Genomic DNA, 18,604 nt, shown 5'->3' with positions numbered 1-18,604 from the left:
CATCTATTTCTCTAAGCAAAGACTGTCACATATTTGCATTTAGTACCTAGCATTTAACAATACTAGATAAGTGCCACTCTATGACAAAAAGCCCCTCTTGCTAGCAACAATTTTCTGGACAATTGTGCCTTTATTAGCTGGTAACTCCAACAATATTAGGAGACAATGAAAAAGGAAGATTTTTTAAAAATCATTTAAAAAACATCTTTAAAAAATCATTAAAAACATAAAAAAACCATTAAAAACATAACAATAGAAAATTCAAAATCTAGCAGTTTGCCTTTTTAGATGCCCAAAGCCTACATGCAAAATCGGGAGGGGCAATATATTTCAGAGGGGAGCCTTGGTCCTCAGACTCTCTTTATGAAATGGCTCATCAGCAATAAAAGCACTGAAACTAATGTGAAGAGCATAATTAACCCAAGAGCAAATAAGCAGTTCCTAACAGCCAGCAAAACAAAACAAGATACCTGCTCTGAGGATACCGTTGCTGGAAATATATTAAATTCATTCCTGAAGTTCTCAGGCAAAGAGAGGTACATCTCCTTTTCATCTAGTTTCCAGTACGTCAGTCCTGAAAGAAGAAAAACATTCAAAGGTTCTTTCTGTCTTAAAAGGATATGTGAAGATGACATGTTTTTCCAATTTTCGCATTGCAAGCATAAATTCAGAAGCTTATGAAACCCTCATATCTGAAATATTACACTTCTGCGCTTTGACAACAACAGGGTTTGAAATGAAATAGTGCTTAAAGTAACATATTAATAATGCAGAGAGCTCTGGGGAAACCAGAGTCAAGAATGTAATAACAATATTGATACAAAACAATATATCAACACAATCTCCATTTAAATTCATCTTCTCTATAGGATGGAGGGCAATCTAAAGAAAGTTGGGTATCAATCCTACACACATAAATACCATTGCCACTCCACCAGAGACTCAAAATGCCACTCTGATGGCCTGTTTAGGAAGACTCCAGTACACTTCAGCAATTCTGTAAAAGTCAGAGGCAACATGGGAAGATAGAAAGCACCTCTTTCAAAATCGCTCTGGCCTATGTGTTTGGACACAGCATCAGAGAGGTACACACAACCCACCCTCTGATTTCCCCATACAAAACTCCTGCTGAGCAGGAAGTTCGAAACCGGGCAGAACCAAGAAACTCAAAATCTATTGGCTACTAGAAACTACAGCTGTCTATTTTGCATTCAAGATCTGCGGACCCCTGAAGTCCCACTGAATCTGCAGGACTTTCATTTAAGCATGCTACAGATCCTCTGAAATCAGAGCGACTTGAAAGCACGTAAGTGCTCTGGATCTCACATGAGATACAAAAGAAGGTGAACAATGGTAATCGCCATATATTTTTACTTTTGCGCATAACACTTCAACACTAAAAACAGAAAGCGAAAAAAGTAGTATTAGTAATAATCCATACCTGAAACATCGGACACCAATGAATTCTGACTTCCATTTGGTTGACTGAGGTAAAAAGATGATGGAGCAGCACTCACCTAAAATTCCGCAAAAGGGGGGGAAACACAAAAGTTGTACAGACCAACAATTAAATAAAAGTTGCATAGCTCCTAGTGAGCAGAAAGAATACATGTGTAACAACCACAAAAATCATACTGATTAAGCTTGTTAATAGACATTAACCAAAGTTAATCCTGAACCCCTGACACGTAACGGCTGTTGTAATTGACTAGACCAGGGGTCCCCAAACTACGGCCCGGGGGCCAAATGTGGCCCCCTGAAGGCATTTATCTGGCCCACCAGGCATGGTGGCGATGGCTCCATTCACGTGCAGTGGGGGCTCGAGGGAGAGGAGGAATCGGCCCCTCTGGCGCAAGGGGCTCGCCCACCCCACCACCAGCACGAAGGATCGGGGGAACGAAGAGGGCGACTCCTCTTCAGTCGGCGGGGAGGGAAGCAAAGCGGGTGTGGATTTCCTGTCCCTGGATGCCCAGGACAGCCCTGAGGCTCGGGGTGGGGGAATGAGAACAAACGTGCTTTTGAGAGGACAGGTAACTGTTGAGCCCCAGTCGGGGTAGGCTTTCTATCTCGAGGCTGGGGCAACAGATGTCGTGACTTCTAAAACACACCGGGTCACCCAACGACTGCGTTGAGCTTAACAGGGCACTGAATCCACCTGGATTCCTAGCTCTGGCAAGGGCGCTTTCCCGAAAGAACTGGCAGGGTCTCGCTTTTATCTGCTTCTGCAGGGCTCCCATGGGAGTGTTTCCCACTGAGCTGTTGTGCTTTGCAGTCGCCGTCTGCCTTCAGGCCCCTGCCAATAAACCTGTGAATGGGGGCCACACACCTCTCCTCAGTGCGCCCTGCCAACAAGGCCAGCATAGAAAGCAAGCATGGGCGTATCCCCACCCTCCACCCCTGCGTGGAACAGGCTGGTAGTATGCGGCGAACGGGGTCTCCGTTGGCTTTGACTGTTGGGTCTGCTGGAGGGAAAACAGAGTCCTGGAGATACCTGCTCCCTTTGGGGTCTGCCAGGATCGGCTCCCTTGGGCTCCTGGGCTCCTTTCTCCCCAACCTGCCTATGCAACAAAGGCAAATGCCCACAGGTACCCTGCTCTTTTTTCTGTGACTGGAGTTGCTGCTTTCTAAACACTTGATCACAGGCAGGAGACATATTTGTGGGATATTACCTCTATGTAAGAGTAGCCAACCTTCTTAGGGGAGGCCTGGAGATGTCCCCAGAATTGCAGCGGACCTCCTCCAGGTGACAGAGATCAATTCCCTAGGAGAAAAAATGACTACTTTGGACGGTGGGCTCCCCACCCCTAAACCCCTTGCCTTTCTCAGATTGCACCCCCAAATCTCTCCATGAATTTTTCTGACCCAGAGTTGGAAACCTTTACCGCAAGTAGGGCAACGCCTCTGCTCCATCCTTTTCCCTCTCGGCTACTCCATGTGTTGCTTTCAGGCTTTCTGTTCCGCCTCACTCCCATTGGCATCAGCCAGGCTGGTGAATTACTCACTGGCTGCTAGGGAGGAAAGAACCCAGGAAGATACCTGATCCTGGGTTAGATGGAATGCTTCATTGGGAAAGTTCTGCTTTTTTTTTTACAGGGGAAGATATTCCACAGCCTCCCCAACAATATTTGGAGCCCACCCTGTACTTGACATACTTTGGTCACTGTTCTAAAAATAGACCATGACAGAAAGGCTGAAAGGTGAAATCAAACATTGTACAATCATTTGTGCATAGGAATTTGTTGATAGTTTTTTTTAGTCCGGCCCTCCAACAGTCTGAGGGACAGTGAACTGGCCCCCTGTTTAAAAAGTTTGGGGACCCCTGGACTAGACAATAAGAGACATTAGGTTAAATATCTATTGATAGTTGTGAAGGAGAGAATGAAGCAGGAAAAGTGATCAGGCTATGAGAGCTTTCCCAGGACTGAAAGAAGAAACAGTGGGTGAAGGGAAAATGAGACGCTCCCAAAATCCTTGCATGTGCCCTGTTTGTAAAGCATTAAATGCTAATACCTTTGTTCTACGTATCTGGGATATATACATAACAAAACCTCAAGCATATAATTATTTGTGTATGCTATCACAGCAACTGGTGGGTCTTACACTATCTAGTTTATGTTAGTGCAGCAAGTCTGGGTTCAATCTACCTTTCCAAAGATCCAAAAAATAGCTAAAGCAGAATAAAAGTCATGAAGATTTATAAAAGCAGGTAGAAGTACTTGTACGTGAATTAACCTAGCAAACAGGCACAGCCTTACTGACACTTGACCTTTGAGTTTCCTTAAGGGACCAGTGATGACAACAGAACGTACAACGTCTTTGACAAAGATGGTATCTGACGAGGGTGCTTGAACTCATGGAAGCTTATACCCTCAAAATCTTGCAGGGGCTCTGATGTATGATCGGACTGGATTCCAGCTGTTCTACTACAAACCAACACAGCGACCTCTGAAATTATTATCATGCTGAAAACACATGCTAACATTAGAAAACAAAATCAGATTCCCAGTTCAACGGGAAGTGGCAATAAAAACCACAGTCTTGTAGTAATCTTGAAGGCACCGCATGATTATGCTTTCAATACACAACCATAAAATGGAAGAATAACACAATGCAAATTTTGATGCAACCCCCCCTCGCCCATGCCGACAAGAGGCAATTAAGGGAACAATATTATACAGATTTAGTTGCCAGCAAGCCCTCACTGAACACAGAAGCACTTACTTCCAGGAAAGTATGCAGAGGATCACGCTGTTAGGATTCTCAAATCTCTGCAATTATCCACAAAGCGCATAATTTTCAGTAGGAGTTTGTACCAGTACACTTTATTATATGTAAAAATAATAGGTTTTTACTGGATTCAGGGAACATAAGATTACCTACAGGCAAAGTACTTGCATCAAAAGTGATTCATAAAACAAGTGAGGTCAATTCAAAATATTTTTTAATGCCTACTACAAGGCTTCACCTCCTTGTGTGCACAGACAAAAGTGGTCATACGATTCCATCGCCAAGGAATGAAGAGAACAGCCAGGAGACACAGGGTCAAGCCAATAATTGAGGGGCTTGCATTTCTCGAGCAGCAACCTCCCACTCAATTTGGCAAATCACCTTTGAAACCAAATACAACTTCACAACAGGGTGGAAAACTCTAAAGATACCACAGCACACACACAAGTTGCTGGGCATACTAAACTGGATGCTGGCTGACTAAACTGAATGTTGTGTCAAATGAACACAACATGATTTTCTTGTGAAATAATCTGAAGAGGAAGGATACATCACTTACATTCTCAAATGTTAGAGTCTTTGTTTGCTCTTTCCCATCCACAGAGTGCACCTCTTCTTCTTCTTCCTCCACATTTATTCTTTTCAGCTGGGTTTGTTTAAGCCTTTGAGCCCATGATGTGAAAGATTTACTGATAGAAGGGAAAGGAAGACACATGGAAAAATGATTTTGCTGTAGTAATACAAAGTTCCATTTATTTTGAAGGTATTTTTCTTACTTGTGGCTTCCTGGATATAGACTGAACACTCTTTGTTCAGGAAAAGAAATTGGATATAAAATTGATTTTCCACACTGTCATTTTCAGCAAGGAAGTTGGCAAGAACACAATTGCTCCCTTGAGCTTAACATCGATAGCCTATAAATTTGTTTAAAAGAAGTTGTGTACCAAAATGCAGAGAAGGTACAACTCACGATTAGCTTTTCAAACCCTGCCCTTATAATTCATAATTTTTCAAATTATTAATACACAAATAAGTACAAAATTTGCAGAATCTTGAATGCCAGATCCCAATAATATAATGGTTGAGTTCCCCCCCCCCCCAAATACGACTAATTCTGTATCCCCTAGATGGTTTTGGACCTGTATTTTTTTTAACAGCAGCCCTCCAGACAAGCTAGTAAATCTCTTTTAAAACGATGATGATTTCAGAAGAAACCTATAGCATGAGGCGGGGAGGGAGTAGCAGGTCTCATAATCAAAAGAAAAATGTCAGTAAAACAAGCAGATGTGCCCAAACCTTTGAGCATCAGTCGCTAGCATTATGGACTAGAGATAAACTGTTGTGAACCGCACTACAACGTGTGATAATGACCAAAACAAAAGACAATTCAGTAGACTGGTGACCAGGTTACATCAATCCAGATCAGTCTGGGAGTTAATGCACAAATACTTCAAGACAACAACTGTCATGGATCAGACTACCTAATCTAGTATTCCTGTTTCCAACAGATGCTGCCAAGAAGATCCATAAAACCATAAATCCATAAAACCAACCCTTGTCTGCTCCTCAGCATCTGGCATTCAGAGATACAATGCCTCCAAAGAGGGAGGTGACAGTTACTGATCCTGGGGTAGTGACAGACCTATTCTCCATTACTGTGTCTAGTCCCCTTTTAAAGTCGTTGAAGTCAGTGGTCATAACTGGAAAAGTTATTGGATGGAAATTATATCAGTTAACTAAGTGCTGCGCAAAGACATTCTCTTTTTTATGCTATTTTCATGGGGTGAGCTCACGTTCTAGAGAGTTGGGAGGCAAAAGAAAACCCTTTGACTCATTTTCTCCACATCCTTCATAATCTTCTAGAATCATTTCATTTTAGTGTATCTAGGCTTCACAATAATCTCTTCTCTTCTGAACAGACTGAGATTCTGCAGCATACCCATTCCCGTTTTGATGTCAAACCCTCTAAAAGTGCTGCTAAGCAGTTCCGTCCAGTGCCCAGCTCAAATTCTTCTTTCAGGTGCTGTTCAGCATTAATACACTCAGCTGCTGCTATCAGCATGGCAATCCTGTGCAGTTACTCCTGCCAAAACCCACTGAAACCAATGGGCTTAGAAAAGTGTTACTTCTCTAGGATTACACATTGTAAGTTGCAGTGTCCTATAACAGGTTCCCCAACATGATGCCTGCCAGTACTTTCCCCCCGGCACCGTCTGAGGTTTTCAGAGAAGGGAGACATTGTAAGAACGGATGTATTATTGGCTGCCCTTATTCAAATGAATGAGTTTTCTGATTCCATTCCACTTTATGCCCCCCCCCTTCCCTTCATTCCCTAAAGCTTTTATTAATTTAGTTTTATTCCCCTTCAGTTATTATTTATCAAGGAGGGCAGGGGTACTGTTTGGCTCTGCCTCCTCCCCCAGCATTTTGAGTTGGGGCTCACCACCCCATCCCTTCTGAAGGTGTTCCTGAATAAAATACATTCCCCATCCACACAGTTCCGACTCCAAAAGCAACAGTGCAACATATCAAGCTTATAAGTTTAATGACTCCAAAGTTTGTCACTTACCAGCCTGCTCTTCCGCACTGACCTTCACTAATCTCAAGCTCAGATTCAGCAGGAAAACCAACGTTATCCTTTGGTGGTAAACCATGTTCTATAGTTGTATATGTGAACTCCTTTTTACATTGAGCAATGGCTGTGACTGACACCTTCTGTGTTGACGCTACACTATCCTGTCCATTGGTGACCCCCCCTGTATTTTCCATGCACCCCCGGATGTCTTTAGCCTTGACAGGACTCAGTTCTGTGGCGGAACAGGTGCCATACCCACTGCTCATCGAAACACTGTTCGTGAGAAACCCGTGCTGCCCGGATGAAGCGGAAGCTTCCAGTTGGTTCTCAGCTTCGTTAGCATTAAGTTGATGGACGGAGAGCTCATTTTCTTCAAAGTTTTCAGACTGCAACCCCATCGGATTTTTTAGCAAAAAAGAAGCGTTTCCACGCTTGGCTAAAGAGCTTTGCTGTGCACATGAACAGGCGTTCTGGCTCTGCAGTTTCACCAACTGCCTGATGTCATTCTGGATGTGCTGCAAAGTAAAGCAGGAGAAAGTTTTTGTGAGACTTGCACAAGAATAGTGAACTTCTGTTATATTGGATGGTCACTCCTGCAAGACTTTTCAAACACAGACGAACCATGCAATAATGTGTTATGAGACAAATCAATACCAGAGCGTTGCTCCACTTTGGCCATTAAAATATGAGTTCACAGTCAGTGTTGCTTGAGTGTGCAGGATGACTACACTACATGTCTAACACAGCGCAGAAGTCTCTCACCTCCCCAAGATGTTCTTATGAGAATGGAACAAGGCCAACTATTGGCCCAGAGAGTATGGTTACCTGCCTGGCAAAGCTGACCTAACAAAATGGTTGTTAGTCACCAGCTTTTATAGCATGACGATTAGCCTTACATGCGTCACGAATATGGAGGGACACAAAAATCATGGACCAACCACAATTTGATCTGCCTAATGGCCCTTTCTACATCCTTCACCTGCCCAGCTGTTTCCACCTCCTTGAAACCCAGCCCATCTTGGAAGAAGAATTGCCACAAGGATACAGAAGCCTCACCCTGAATTCACCAGTTTAAATTGAACTGGATTTGTATTGTCGAAGGCTTTCACGGCCGGAATCACTGGGGTGCTGTGTGGTTTCCGGGCTGTGTGGCTGTATTCTAGCAGCATCCTCTCCTGACGTTTCACCTGCATCTGTGGCTGGCATCTTCAGAGGATCTGACGGTATGCTTTACTGCCATCAGATCCTCTGAAGATGCCAGCCACAGATGCAGGCGAAATGTCAGGAGAGAATGCTGCTAGAGCACGGCCATACAGCCCGGAAACCACACAGCACCCCAGGGAACTGGATTTGTTGACAACTAGAAGCTGATTGTTAGGCATCCACATGCACACTTCTTCAGAAGCGGGTATCTGAAGAAGTGCGCATACATAGGAAAGCTTATACCAAGAATAAAACTTAGTTGGTGTTAAAAGTTCAACTGGCCTCAAAGTTTTTTCTTTTCTGTTGTCAATGAGCCATTTGTTTTAGCAGCCAAGGAGTTCGTTTCAATAAAATGTTATGGTCTTGCTTTTTTTTTTCTTCCTTGCTACCACTCTGCAAATCAATCGTGCCTAAAACAGATCACCTACCCAGCTTCAGTGGAATTAGCACAACACAAACATAAATATATAATGTTTAGCATAATCAACATGCAGCTGAAACAACACTCACCCTGTTATCACTCGCAAAATGTTTTTTTTTCCTTCCACAAAGCCACAAACAATTAGAAACATTCAAAAAGCTGCCAAATGAGGCTCTGATCCCAAGAAATGATGATCAGACCCAACTAGCTCTTTTCAGGATTATGCAGAGGAACTGCAAGGGACTTGTACAACAAATGTGAAACCTGAGTAAGACAACCGTTGGCAATGGCAGACCTTCCTTAAGGAAAATGTATTGTTGAAGGCTTTCATGGCTGGGTTCAACTGGTTGTTGTAGGTTTTCTGGGGCTGTGTGGCTGTGGTCTGGTAGATCTTGTTCCTAACGTTTCACCTGCATCTGTGGCTGGCATCTTCAGAGGTGCATCGCAGAGAGAAGTCTGATACACACTGTGTCCTCTGAAGATGCCAGCCACGGATGCAGGCAAAACGTTAGGAACAAGATCTACCAGACCACGGCCACACAGCCCCAGAAAACCTACAACAACCAGTTCCTTCAAAAAAACTTCCTGAAAACTCTGGCAAGTGTCACTCAATGAGTTGAGCCTCTCCATACCAACAAATGACTATAGACGTCTACACACAAAGAAAAGCATGGGTGAGATAGAAAGAGAGTGTTAAGAGCGAATACAGGAGGAAGTGGTGGAGAGAAGAAAATAACAGTACCTCTTAGCATTTGTTTCACTGTCAGCAATTGTTGGCTACTATTAGCGCAGAGTCAAGAAAAGGAAAGGAAAAACCAAAAGGAGGTAAATATTAAATGTATCAAATCTATTTTCAAATGTATTAAAGACATTTTTTCACATATAAAAATACTTGCATTGTGGCTTTTATTGTGAAAAAGGAGAAGTTGAAGTTCTAAAAAAACACACAACTGGTGTCAAGCATAAAACATCTGTGTTTGCATACTGTGATAAGAAATATTCCAGGCTTCAAAACAGCTTGATGCTTACATTGAGAAATCTGAGATGTGTCTACAAGCTCAGGGAAAAACTGATGTTGGAACACTCAGTATTAGCACCTCAGAACTGAAGTACTTGTCCTGAGAGTAATGCAAAGGCAGGTGTAGAGTACAGAACTCCATACTGTCCTACACTGCTGCAGGTATACTTGAAACTGGAGCTGTTCTTGGGACAGGATTTTAAGATGCTATAGATTCCCAAAAGACGTTTCTCTGAACCTTTGCCCCAGTGCAAAGAGTCTCTCCAGTTATTCTTGGTCTGCACTCCCAAAAGTCTGCAAGGCAATCCTTGCAGTTGTAGGATACCAAGGTGAGAAAGACTGCAAAAAGCAGAAATAGCAATTACAGGGAAAGTATTTTGTCCTACCAGTTAATATCGGTAGTATGCACTTGGTCTTTCAACCACAATACCAGCCGAGTTCTTCCATCTTTGAAAGTATTACAGAATTTGGATAATAAAATGTATTGCGACACACAACATTTAATGCAACTCAACGCCTCCTTTCTAGAGCACACACAAAGAATAGCACACTGATAGAATTAGCAGGCCCTGTGTACGTACACAGAATCAATTAGATTTGAAAACATTAATCAAAATACTAAAAGCTGTAGTTCAGATGAAGTCATGTGTAGGCCTCTTAGCTAAGAAGTCAATCATCTCTTTATACTATCAGTGCAAATACAAATAGTGTACTTGGCAGAGCTCCCTCTTGATTAAAGGAAAGAAAGCCAAAATAATAGAAAGGTAAGGAATTATATATACCCACAGGAGAAAGTGAAATGCTCTGAGTGCCTAGAGAATAAAAGCACTTGTGTAGCTGGGCTACAGTCTAATGCGGCATTCTCTACTGCAATACACAACAATTTATTGTGGCACAGAAACTGCTTTCTCTGATGCATGTATTCAAAACTGGCAGACACATACACGCATCAACTTAGAAATTATGACACACGTTGGATGAACTGGGATCAGGCAGGAAGAAACTTCTGCATTGCCAGCCGTGAACCCATGTATATCTTGCACTTTTGAAACCATTGCACACACTGAAAAACAAAATAAACAAGTAAAACAAAATACCTACATGTATTTGCTGGTAAAAGTGTTTCTGCTGGGCAACAATCTGTTCTTGGCATTGCTTTTCTACCAGTCTGAAGAAATGTAACCACCTTGCCTGTTAAACAACAAAATTATTTTGAAAAAGACAAAAAAAACCCCCTGCAGCTAACACCAGGGGCGGAGTGAGGAAGAACTGCGTCTGGGGCACGCAGGCGCCCTGTGCCCCTGCTGCAGCGCCGCCTGCCGCGCCTCAGAACGCCCCCACCTGGGGCATCACGCCCTCCCGCCCCGTTGGGGCTACGCTAACACAATTTATCTTAGATATGGAAAAGTAAGCACCCCCATAATGTCCAATGGACTCATCTGAGAATAAAGACACCCTTTGTCTAAGACTCCAAACTGTCATTTTATTTCTCCCATTGTTTTTAATTTTCATGCTGAATTCTTCACATTGCAAAATCTGCAATGCCTGGCTATTTCAACGGATGAAGAAAAGAAGGGGACCACACTAAGGAAACAAATGGTGCAGAGGTTCAGATTCTTTTCTAGTAACTCCATGCATGCATTTTGCCTCAATGCACGGATAGGGATGCTACTAAAAAAGAATCTGAAAGATTCCCCCTGAAGAAGCTGCACGTAAAATGCCTGGAGGCTGCAAAAATTACTAAAGAATTCATTTCCCTCGGCACCATAATTTTCCCTGTCTTCTTTTCATTAAATGTCAAATAAAAATGGCAGGGCTGAGGCTCAATGGCAGAGTATTTGTTTTGCATGAAGGCCTCAGATCCCTCGCTTCGCCAGTTCAAAGGGATCAGATAGTAGATGATGTGAAAGAGACCCTGAGACCCTGGAATGCAGGTGCCAGTCCATGTAGTCAATACCAACATTTGAAGACCAAGAGTTGGACTCAATCTAAGGCATTCTCACATATTCAAATTCTTACAATGTGGCACACTAATATCATAAGATACAGAAACTACGTGCTCTACTTCATGGCTTAACATCTGGTGGAACCCTGTCTGGATAGACATACTTAGTACAAGTCACAGCTCCAGAGTCTTATGCTGATCATGCATGTGCACCCCAGTAGAGGCAGAACTGCCCAAGAATGTGCCATGAAATAACTACCGGTAGCAGTTCTGCTACAAACACCAGCAGCATTGACAGAAGCCCCTGACCTCTAGTCCACATATAAGCCTCACCAAATATTGCCATTACAGCTTGCATTTTCTATGGAAGCTGGGGAAGATGATGCTAGATTGTTGGACTGCACCCCTGCTTGGATCTGCTGAAACTTGAAACCTGTGCTGAAGCTCAGAAAGGGTCCAAGTTTACTACTTGGATCTCTGACGGCTAAAGAAACCATCTGCCAAAAGCATTAAAAAAAACCCACTGCCCATTAGAGGAGACAATATTAGACTAGATGGACTTATTCTGACTAGTATACTACTTTTTCCATATACTGAATGCCATAGGCACCTGTGTAGACGACCATATAATTTTTCAAAATGTAAGACTTTCATGAGGTTATTACACTAAAATCTAATTTTTTAAAAAAGATGACATACCTCACAGCTCTTCAATATTTCACAGTCACCACTCCTTTGAGTGTCTCGCACAAAAGAGGTCAGCAGATCAACCTCGCCAGGTATTACGGCAGGGCTGTCTTTCCCCGAGAAACTGGAGATGCCATTTGGGCTTGGCAAGGAACCACTTCTGTTCAAGAAAAAAAAAGGATGTGAATTATTTATTGAGCCAAGTGCCTCAAACAGGGAAGTGCTTGGGGAGAAATAGAAACATCTTTGGCAGTTATTCCTTCATGTCTGAACTGCTTTGTGTTGAAAGCAGTCTAGGACACATTTGTCATAACCCATACAAGCTAAAAGATTAACCAAATCTGAACATGCAAACTCAGCAAAAAACAAAAAACTGCCTTGCTAACAGGAATGAGGAACAGCATCCAATATGAAAATTTATTACAGTGCTATTAATATCCATCAATACTGATGTCCTTAAAATAAGGAAAGTAGCCAATAAGTGACATGATATGCTTAACGGCCAATTTCCAGAGACCCCAAAACCAGGAAAGGTTAAGTATATAGACTATTTTCAGAGTCTGTCAAAGAGTTGCAGTTTTCCTGCCAACTCTCAACTTTCTTCCACTTAGGAGGTGAAACAAAGCAGCTCCACCATCTGGTGAACCACCAGTGCAACATAAACAAAATTATACCCTTCTAAGACAAATTGACTTCAATGGTCTGAGAAAGTTATAACCTTGCTTAGCATTGCACTCTATGGATCTCTATATATCCTCTTTTCCCTCAGCTTTTCTGCCAAAAATAGGGAAAGAGGGCACAATCCACAAATAATCACATTTCCCAGGCTGGATGAAAATTAAACTATCATATGAAGTTTTATAATTCCATAGATTCGCTTTAGGTAAAAAGCTAGTTTCCTCTGAGACTGTACTGCAACCTATTTGTACAGTCAGAATGCTTATTCAGCTCTATTTAAAATCAAGCAACACACAACACAAGCACCAAAACAAAAAAAAAAGGGGGGGGATACCAAACAGGCTTTCAAAGTCAACTGCTATAATCAAACAAAAAAAAATAACAGGAAACAATCCAAACAATGTTCTCCAAGAGGTTGTGGGCAGAATTACACTTGGGAAACTCCTAAAACATTTTTACACGAACTTAGGAACGAGAGCCTTTCTAGAAATAAAAAACAGACTGAGTGGCACAACAGTGTTTACCTGTTATTACTCAAATCACAGCCAAAAGAGTTGTGAGCATTTCTGATACTGGTATCTGCAGAAGACGTGTCTTGCTCAGTTTTCACCAAACACAAATTTTCCATATCTCATGCTCACGGAAAATGTTGTTATCCTAAAAAACACACATGCAGACAAATTTCACACTGGTAAATTTCACACTCACTTGAATGCACTGTTCAAAATGAAATCTGATTAACCATTCCACTTTATCACTTATTGGCAATTCCTGTATCTAAACTTCAAAACAGAGTTTCAACTTACCACCGGAAAAGCAGAGAGAAGCAATACAGAAAACAACAGTTTGGCAGTAAGGGATTATTCCACTACATTTGATCAAAATAGCCTCAGTCAATATATTTTTCTAAAAGTCTCCATGTGAATACTCCAGCAGAGACAATTTTCAACTAATCCAAAAGCTTGTGTGAAAGTTCACAAAGGTGTCAGCTGCATGTCATGAGAGAAGATATTCTGTTGTCTTGATGTAAAGGCCCTGTCATATGTTACTGCTGATGAATAAGAACCAAAAAGCCTCCATTTTAAATTATTCTGGTTAAAGGTGAAATACACACTTACAGAAAAAGCTGTGAAATTAGGGCCTAGAACAGTGATGGCGAACCTATGGCACGGGTGCCAGAGGTGGCACTCAGAGCCCTCTCTGTGGGCATGCACAAACAGAGTTCATCATGTGGGGGGTGGAAAATCACTCCCCCTCACACACACATCTAAACCTAAAACCTAGTTTTGGGGAAGCAGTGTAGGTAACCCTGTTAAGCGATGTTAAACCCCACAGATTTTCATGCAAAGAACTAAAGCGCGATCCTTTACCTGGGAGTAAGCTCGGTTGCTGGCAATGTGGCTTGCTTCTGAGTAAACCCTCCTAGGGTCATGATTCACCCGTTTGAAGAGTGGCATGGTTGCTTCAAAGCAAAGCCAACAACTACCACCAAGCTTACTCCTGAGTAACGCACGCCTCAGAGCCAACCATTTTTTCTTAACTAAAACCTCAGTATTCAGGTTAAATTGCCGTGTTGGCACTTTGTGATAAATAAGTGTGTTTTGGGTTGCAGTTTGGGCACTCGGTCTAGAAAAGGTTCACCATCACTGGCCTAGAATGACAGGGAGAAGATACATTATGATTCTGTAGCCTGCAGCCCGGTATTTCAGTAGAACAATAGTTTGTCTCTTTCTTTAGTTTTAAGGAGGTGTGGTCAAGCAGCCCAGCAACCCAGATAAAATGACAACTTAGAAAACAGACTGGGAAAGTTTTAATATAGGATGGATGCTGTAGAAGAATATACCAATATTACTCACTGGCCCCCACAGAATGGGTGACCCCTTGCCCTTTCACTAGCTGGAGCTCACTTTATTCAAATAAAGACCTTTTTGACCTTCCTCCTGGCTGGCTTACTTCATTTGGCTGAAAGCACATCAGGAAATGGTCCCGTTTGGCTTCCACTACTTACTGAACGCCCAACAACGGAGGAACTGACAGTGACATCTCACCAGCTGACACAAATGTTCAGGTAGGCTCCTGCTGAAGAGGGGAGAAACTATGATCCTAAAACATGTATTGCTTTAAAAGTCAAAAGCAGTATTCTAAACTGTTCTCAGAAATGAATTGGCAGTCAATAGGGATGCTAACCTCCATGTGAGGTCTGGCAATCCCCCCAGAATTACAGCTCATCTCCATACTACATTGATCAGTTCCTTGAAAGAAAATGGATCTTTGAAAGGCAGACTCTATGACACTGGACTGGACTAAGGTTGTGGTCATTCTGTAGACACCACCCCCAAATATCCAGAAGTTCCCGAATCCTACCCAATCCAGGCTGCCGGGGGTGGGGGTGGCAGCAAAGGAAGTTGAATGAAAACGTGTGCAATATATCATAGTAGTTAGTCCTGACAATTAACTCATTTTGGACTAAACTATGTTTCTGAGGGCCTTTCCAAATGAGTTCCATATAAAGAACATGCTAGACTACCAGAGAATGTGAATATATAAAACAAATTGGCCATTTGCTGTTCCATTGGTAGTGTTTTATGTATAAACCCACACGAACATGTTAAGCTGCTTTATATCACGCCAAACTATTGGTCCATCTGCATATAAAGTGCCATCAAGTCAACTGAATTATGACGACCCTGTAGGGTTTTCAAGGCAGAAGACTTACAGCGGTGGCTTGCTTTCTAGGTCAAGTTTTCTCCTCTGTCCGGCAATGACTCTCTGAAGCAGAATCGTTCCCAACATTTGCTACTTTAGATCGCTAAACCAAACCCTAGAGCAGTGATGGCGAACCTTTTCGAGACCGAGTGCCCAAACTGCAACCCAAAACACACTTATTTATCTCAAAGTGCCAACACGGCAATTTAACCTGAATACTGAGGTTTTAGTTTAGAAAAAATGGTTGGCTCCGAGGCGTGCGTTACTCAGGAGTAAGCTTGGTGGTAGAAGGTGGCTTTGCTTTGAAGCAACCATGCCACTCTTTAAGCGGGTGAATCACAACCCTAGGAGGGTTTACTCAGAAGCAAGCTCTATTGCCAGCAACCAAGCTTACTCCCAGGTAAAGGATCACGCTTTAGTTCTTTGCATGAAAATCTGTGGGGTTTAACATCGCTTAACAGGGTTACCGACAATGCTTCCCCAAAACTAGGTCTTAGGTTTAAGGCTAATAATCGAGCCCAGCAGCCCAGGCCAGCCTAGATGTGTGTGGGGGGGGGGGGCAATCCCCCCCCCATGATGAACTCTGTGTGTGCCCACAGAGAGGGCTCTGAGTGCCACCTCTGGCACCCGTGCCACAGGTTTGCCATCACTGCCCTAGAGTTATCAGAGACAGAACCTGAAGCGTTCTGCTAGTTTTACATCTGATCCGCGGATCCTACCTCCCCCTCCACATCATAATCAAAAAGAGCCATTTTTAAAAAGCAGAAGTTACGAATTTTCTAGCGCATCATGCCTGACCAATAAATGCACGAAATGACAGTACCACATCTGCAATTTGCTCACAACCTACTTTTCCAGCAGAAAATTTGCAGCAGAGACATTTATTGCTCATTTTTCCCCAAACATATAAAAATATTGCTCAGTGTATGTTTAGTTAGGTCTTAGAAGAAACTGAAATATAAAGCACATGGAAAAAAAGGGGAAAGAGCAAGAAATGAGATGACAGAAAGATCCATAAAGATCATTTAATTATAACAAGGGAAAAATACCTTTTGCTACCTCATTTCATTTCAAGGGCCGCTGAAACTACACTTCCAAATACACACGTACCCACAGCCCAGCTGTATGGACAGATAATGAATTGCCAAGTCACTACTGGATAAAGAAGCTAAGGGGGAAAATGTTCATTTTATGAGAGCCAATAGGACTCTCATAATAGCCTGTGCTTTAGGTATCTGAGACCAATGTTTTTGGAAACAGTCTACAATAACAAGTACAACATAGCAAAACGTGTATGCAAGAAACCACAGTGATGCCTTCTAGATCGCTGCTCTTAAATATGTTCAACCAAGAAGTTCTTAACATTGTTTATCATCCCTGTGACAAGAAATTAGAATCGTCAGTGTTTTATTGCTTTTCAGTAATAGCCTGACACAAAAATATCTGGAACTGTTTCTCTTCTGGCACATTTGCAAAAGCATTGGGAAAAGATTCACCTGCTGAATTGATGCCTGTGAAAATCTTTTTCAAGGCGCAGGAGAAGGTCTGTTTAAAAAAAGTCTTAAAAGTTAGCAAAGAAGCAAAGAGAATGAGGCTGCTGTACCTTCCGTTTAACTGGGTACAAATCCTATTGAACTCAGTGAGGCTTACTATCAAGTAAACAGGCATAAAAACTACAATAACCAAATCTCACTTCAGTCATGAACTATGTGGCCTTAGGGACACCGGTGTGATTCGAAGTGTCTGAGTAGGATCTGGGAAATTTTGGTCAAATTCCCACTCAGCCATGAAAGACTGGTGGGTGACTTTAGGCCCCTCACATTCACAGCCTATTCTACCTCACAGGATTGTTGTGAGGATAAACCGGCATACACACAAATACAACAAAACTTACATATCTATTATGGAAATCTATGCAATACATATATTTGTAATGTTTTATATATAAATATATATAAAGTCTAATAACAAAACTTTATATATATAACTATATATATATAACTATATAACTATATATATATATATAACTATATAACTATATAACTATATAACTATATATATATATATATATATATATATATATATAAAAACAATAGCAAAGCTTAATAGTGAATTTTGACTTTTTCATTTTAAAACTATATGAAACCATTATTTTAAATTATATAACGCCATTTGTCTCTGCATGTGTATGTATGTGTGTATATATATATATACACACACACACACACATAAAGGCATTTCTAAGTTATATAAAGTCATTATTCAAGTAATGTTAAGATTAATCTTCTCTAAAAGATCAGAATAGGTGAAACACCTGCAATACATTAATTATAATAACTACAACATCAAACAGGGACCCTTCTTTCTTCTCAAAAACATCCGAATGCTCTACTGGATCCATTTTTAAACATTAATACCATATTCTAGTTGCGTTTCTTCATCCTCCAAAACATCATTAGCACACAAGGAGCCCTTCCCGGCCAACAGGACCCTTTCACAGTCCGGGAAGGCCCAGGACTCTCCTCAGCGATCCAGATGCCAACTTTATCTTTTTCATCTTTAAAGCCCCACTTCAGGGTTCTCCCCTCCCCCTCCTCGCCCATTCCCTCCAGTTCTCAAGCCCCACCCTCCTCTCTCGCCATTGGACAGGCCTCGCGTCATTTTCGAACGGTTGACAGCATAGCCGTAGGCGATTGGCTACGGGAGACGTCACTCGCCTATTTGAGGGGTGCGGCTTGGTGCGACCAGCTGGGGGGGTCAGTCCCCCCCCCCCGGCCGCCGCAGTAACGGCCACACTTCTGGGCCGCTCACCTGCATTTCGGCTGGCGGGCCCAGGTGAGGCGGGAGGGTGTTCCCAGCAGGAGTCTCTTCAGCCCTCTCCGCTGTCTTCGCTTCAGGCGGCTGAGGAAGCGTCAACAGACTCGCGCTCCATCTTTCTCCCCCCTCCCCCACCAGGTTGGCGGTTGAGATTCGAAGGGTTTCTGGCACAGGCAAACGCTCGCCAGGCGGCTTCACCCCTGCTGCCAATTGGCTGCTTAGGGCAGCGCGGCGAGGGCAGCCTTGTGACGCGATTGGCCAATACGGGCTGAGGGACGGGCCGCGAGAAGGCTCCCAGGCCATTGGGCCGTTTGGGCGCGCGCCGTG

At 42.6% G+C, this 18,604-nt stretch overlaps 1 protein-coding gene across 6 annotated transcripts in view; it reads right to left on the bottom strand.

Moving 5' to 3' along the window:
• MPHOSPH9 (M-phase phosphoprotein 9) overlaps positions 1-18,490 on the bottom strand; it is a 36,601-nt gene extending 18,111 nt beyond the window's left edge. For 3 of the 6 annotated variants that reach the window (XM_048515081.1, XM_048515083.1, XM_048515085.1), the window contains exons 1-8: positions 18,272-18,490; positions 13,279-13,411; positions 12,089-12,236; positions 10,546-10,635; positions 6,797-7,317; positions 4,787-4,916; positions 1,442-1,517; positions 471-574 (exon numbers count right to left, since the gene is read on the bottom strand). In XM_048515081.1, coding sequence (XP_048371038.1) covers positions 471-574; positions 1,442-1,517; positions 4,787-4,916; positions 6,797-7,317; positions 10,546-10,635; positions 12,089-12,236; positions 13,279-13,382 — 1,173 coding nt within the window. In that variant the 5' untranslated portion in view covers positions 13,383-13,411; positions 18,272-18,490. Of the gene's footprint in view, positions 1-470; positions 575-1,441; positions 1,518-4,786; positions 4,917-6,796; positions 7,318-9,168; positions 9,207-10,545; positions 10,636-12,088; positions 12,237-13,278; positions 13,412-17,877; positions 18,026-18,271 lie in introns of those variants that run through there. The other 3 variants (XM_048515084.1, XM_048515082.1, XM_048515087.1) reach the window with 3 other exon arrangements.
• Positions 18,491-18,604: the final 114 nt, after the last annotated feature.

Source organism: Sphaerodactylus townsendi, linkage group LG13 (genome assembly GCF_021028975.2).
Source record: "Sphaerodactylus townsendi isolate TG3544 linkage group LG13, MPM_Stown_v2.3, whole genome shotgun sequence".
NCBI lineage: Eukaryota > Metazoa > Chordata > Lepidosauria > Squamata > Sphaerodactylidae > Sphaerodactylus > Sphaerodactylus townsendi.
The sequence above is the reverse complement of the archived record's forward strand: the minus strand, read 5'-3'. Positions and strand labels throughout refer to the sequence as shown.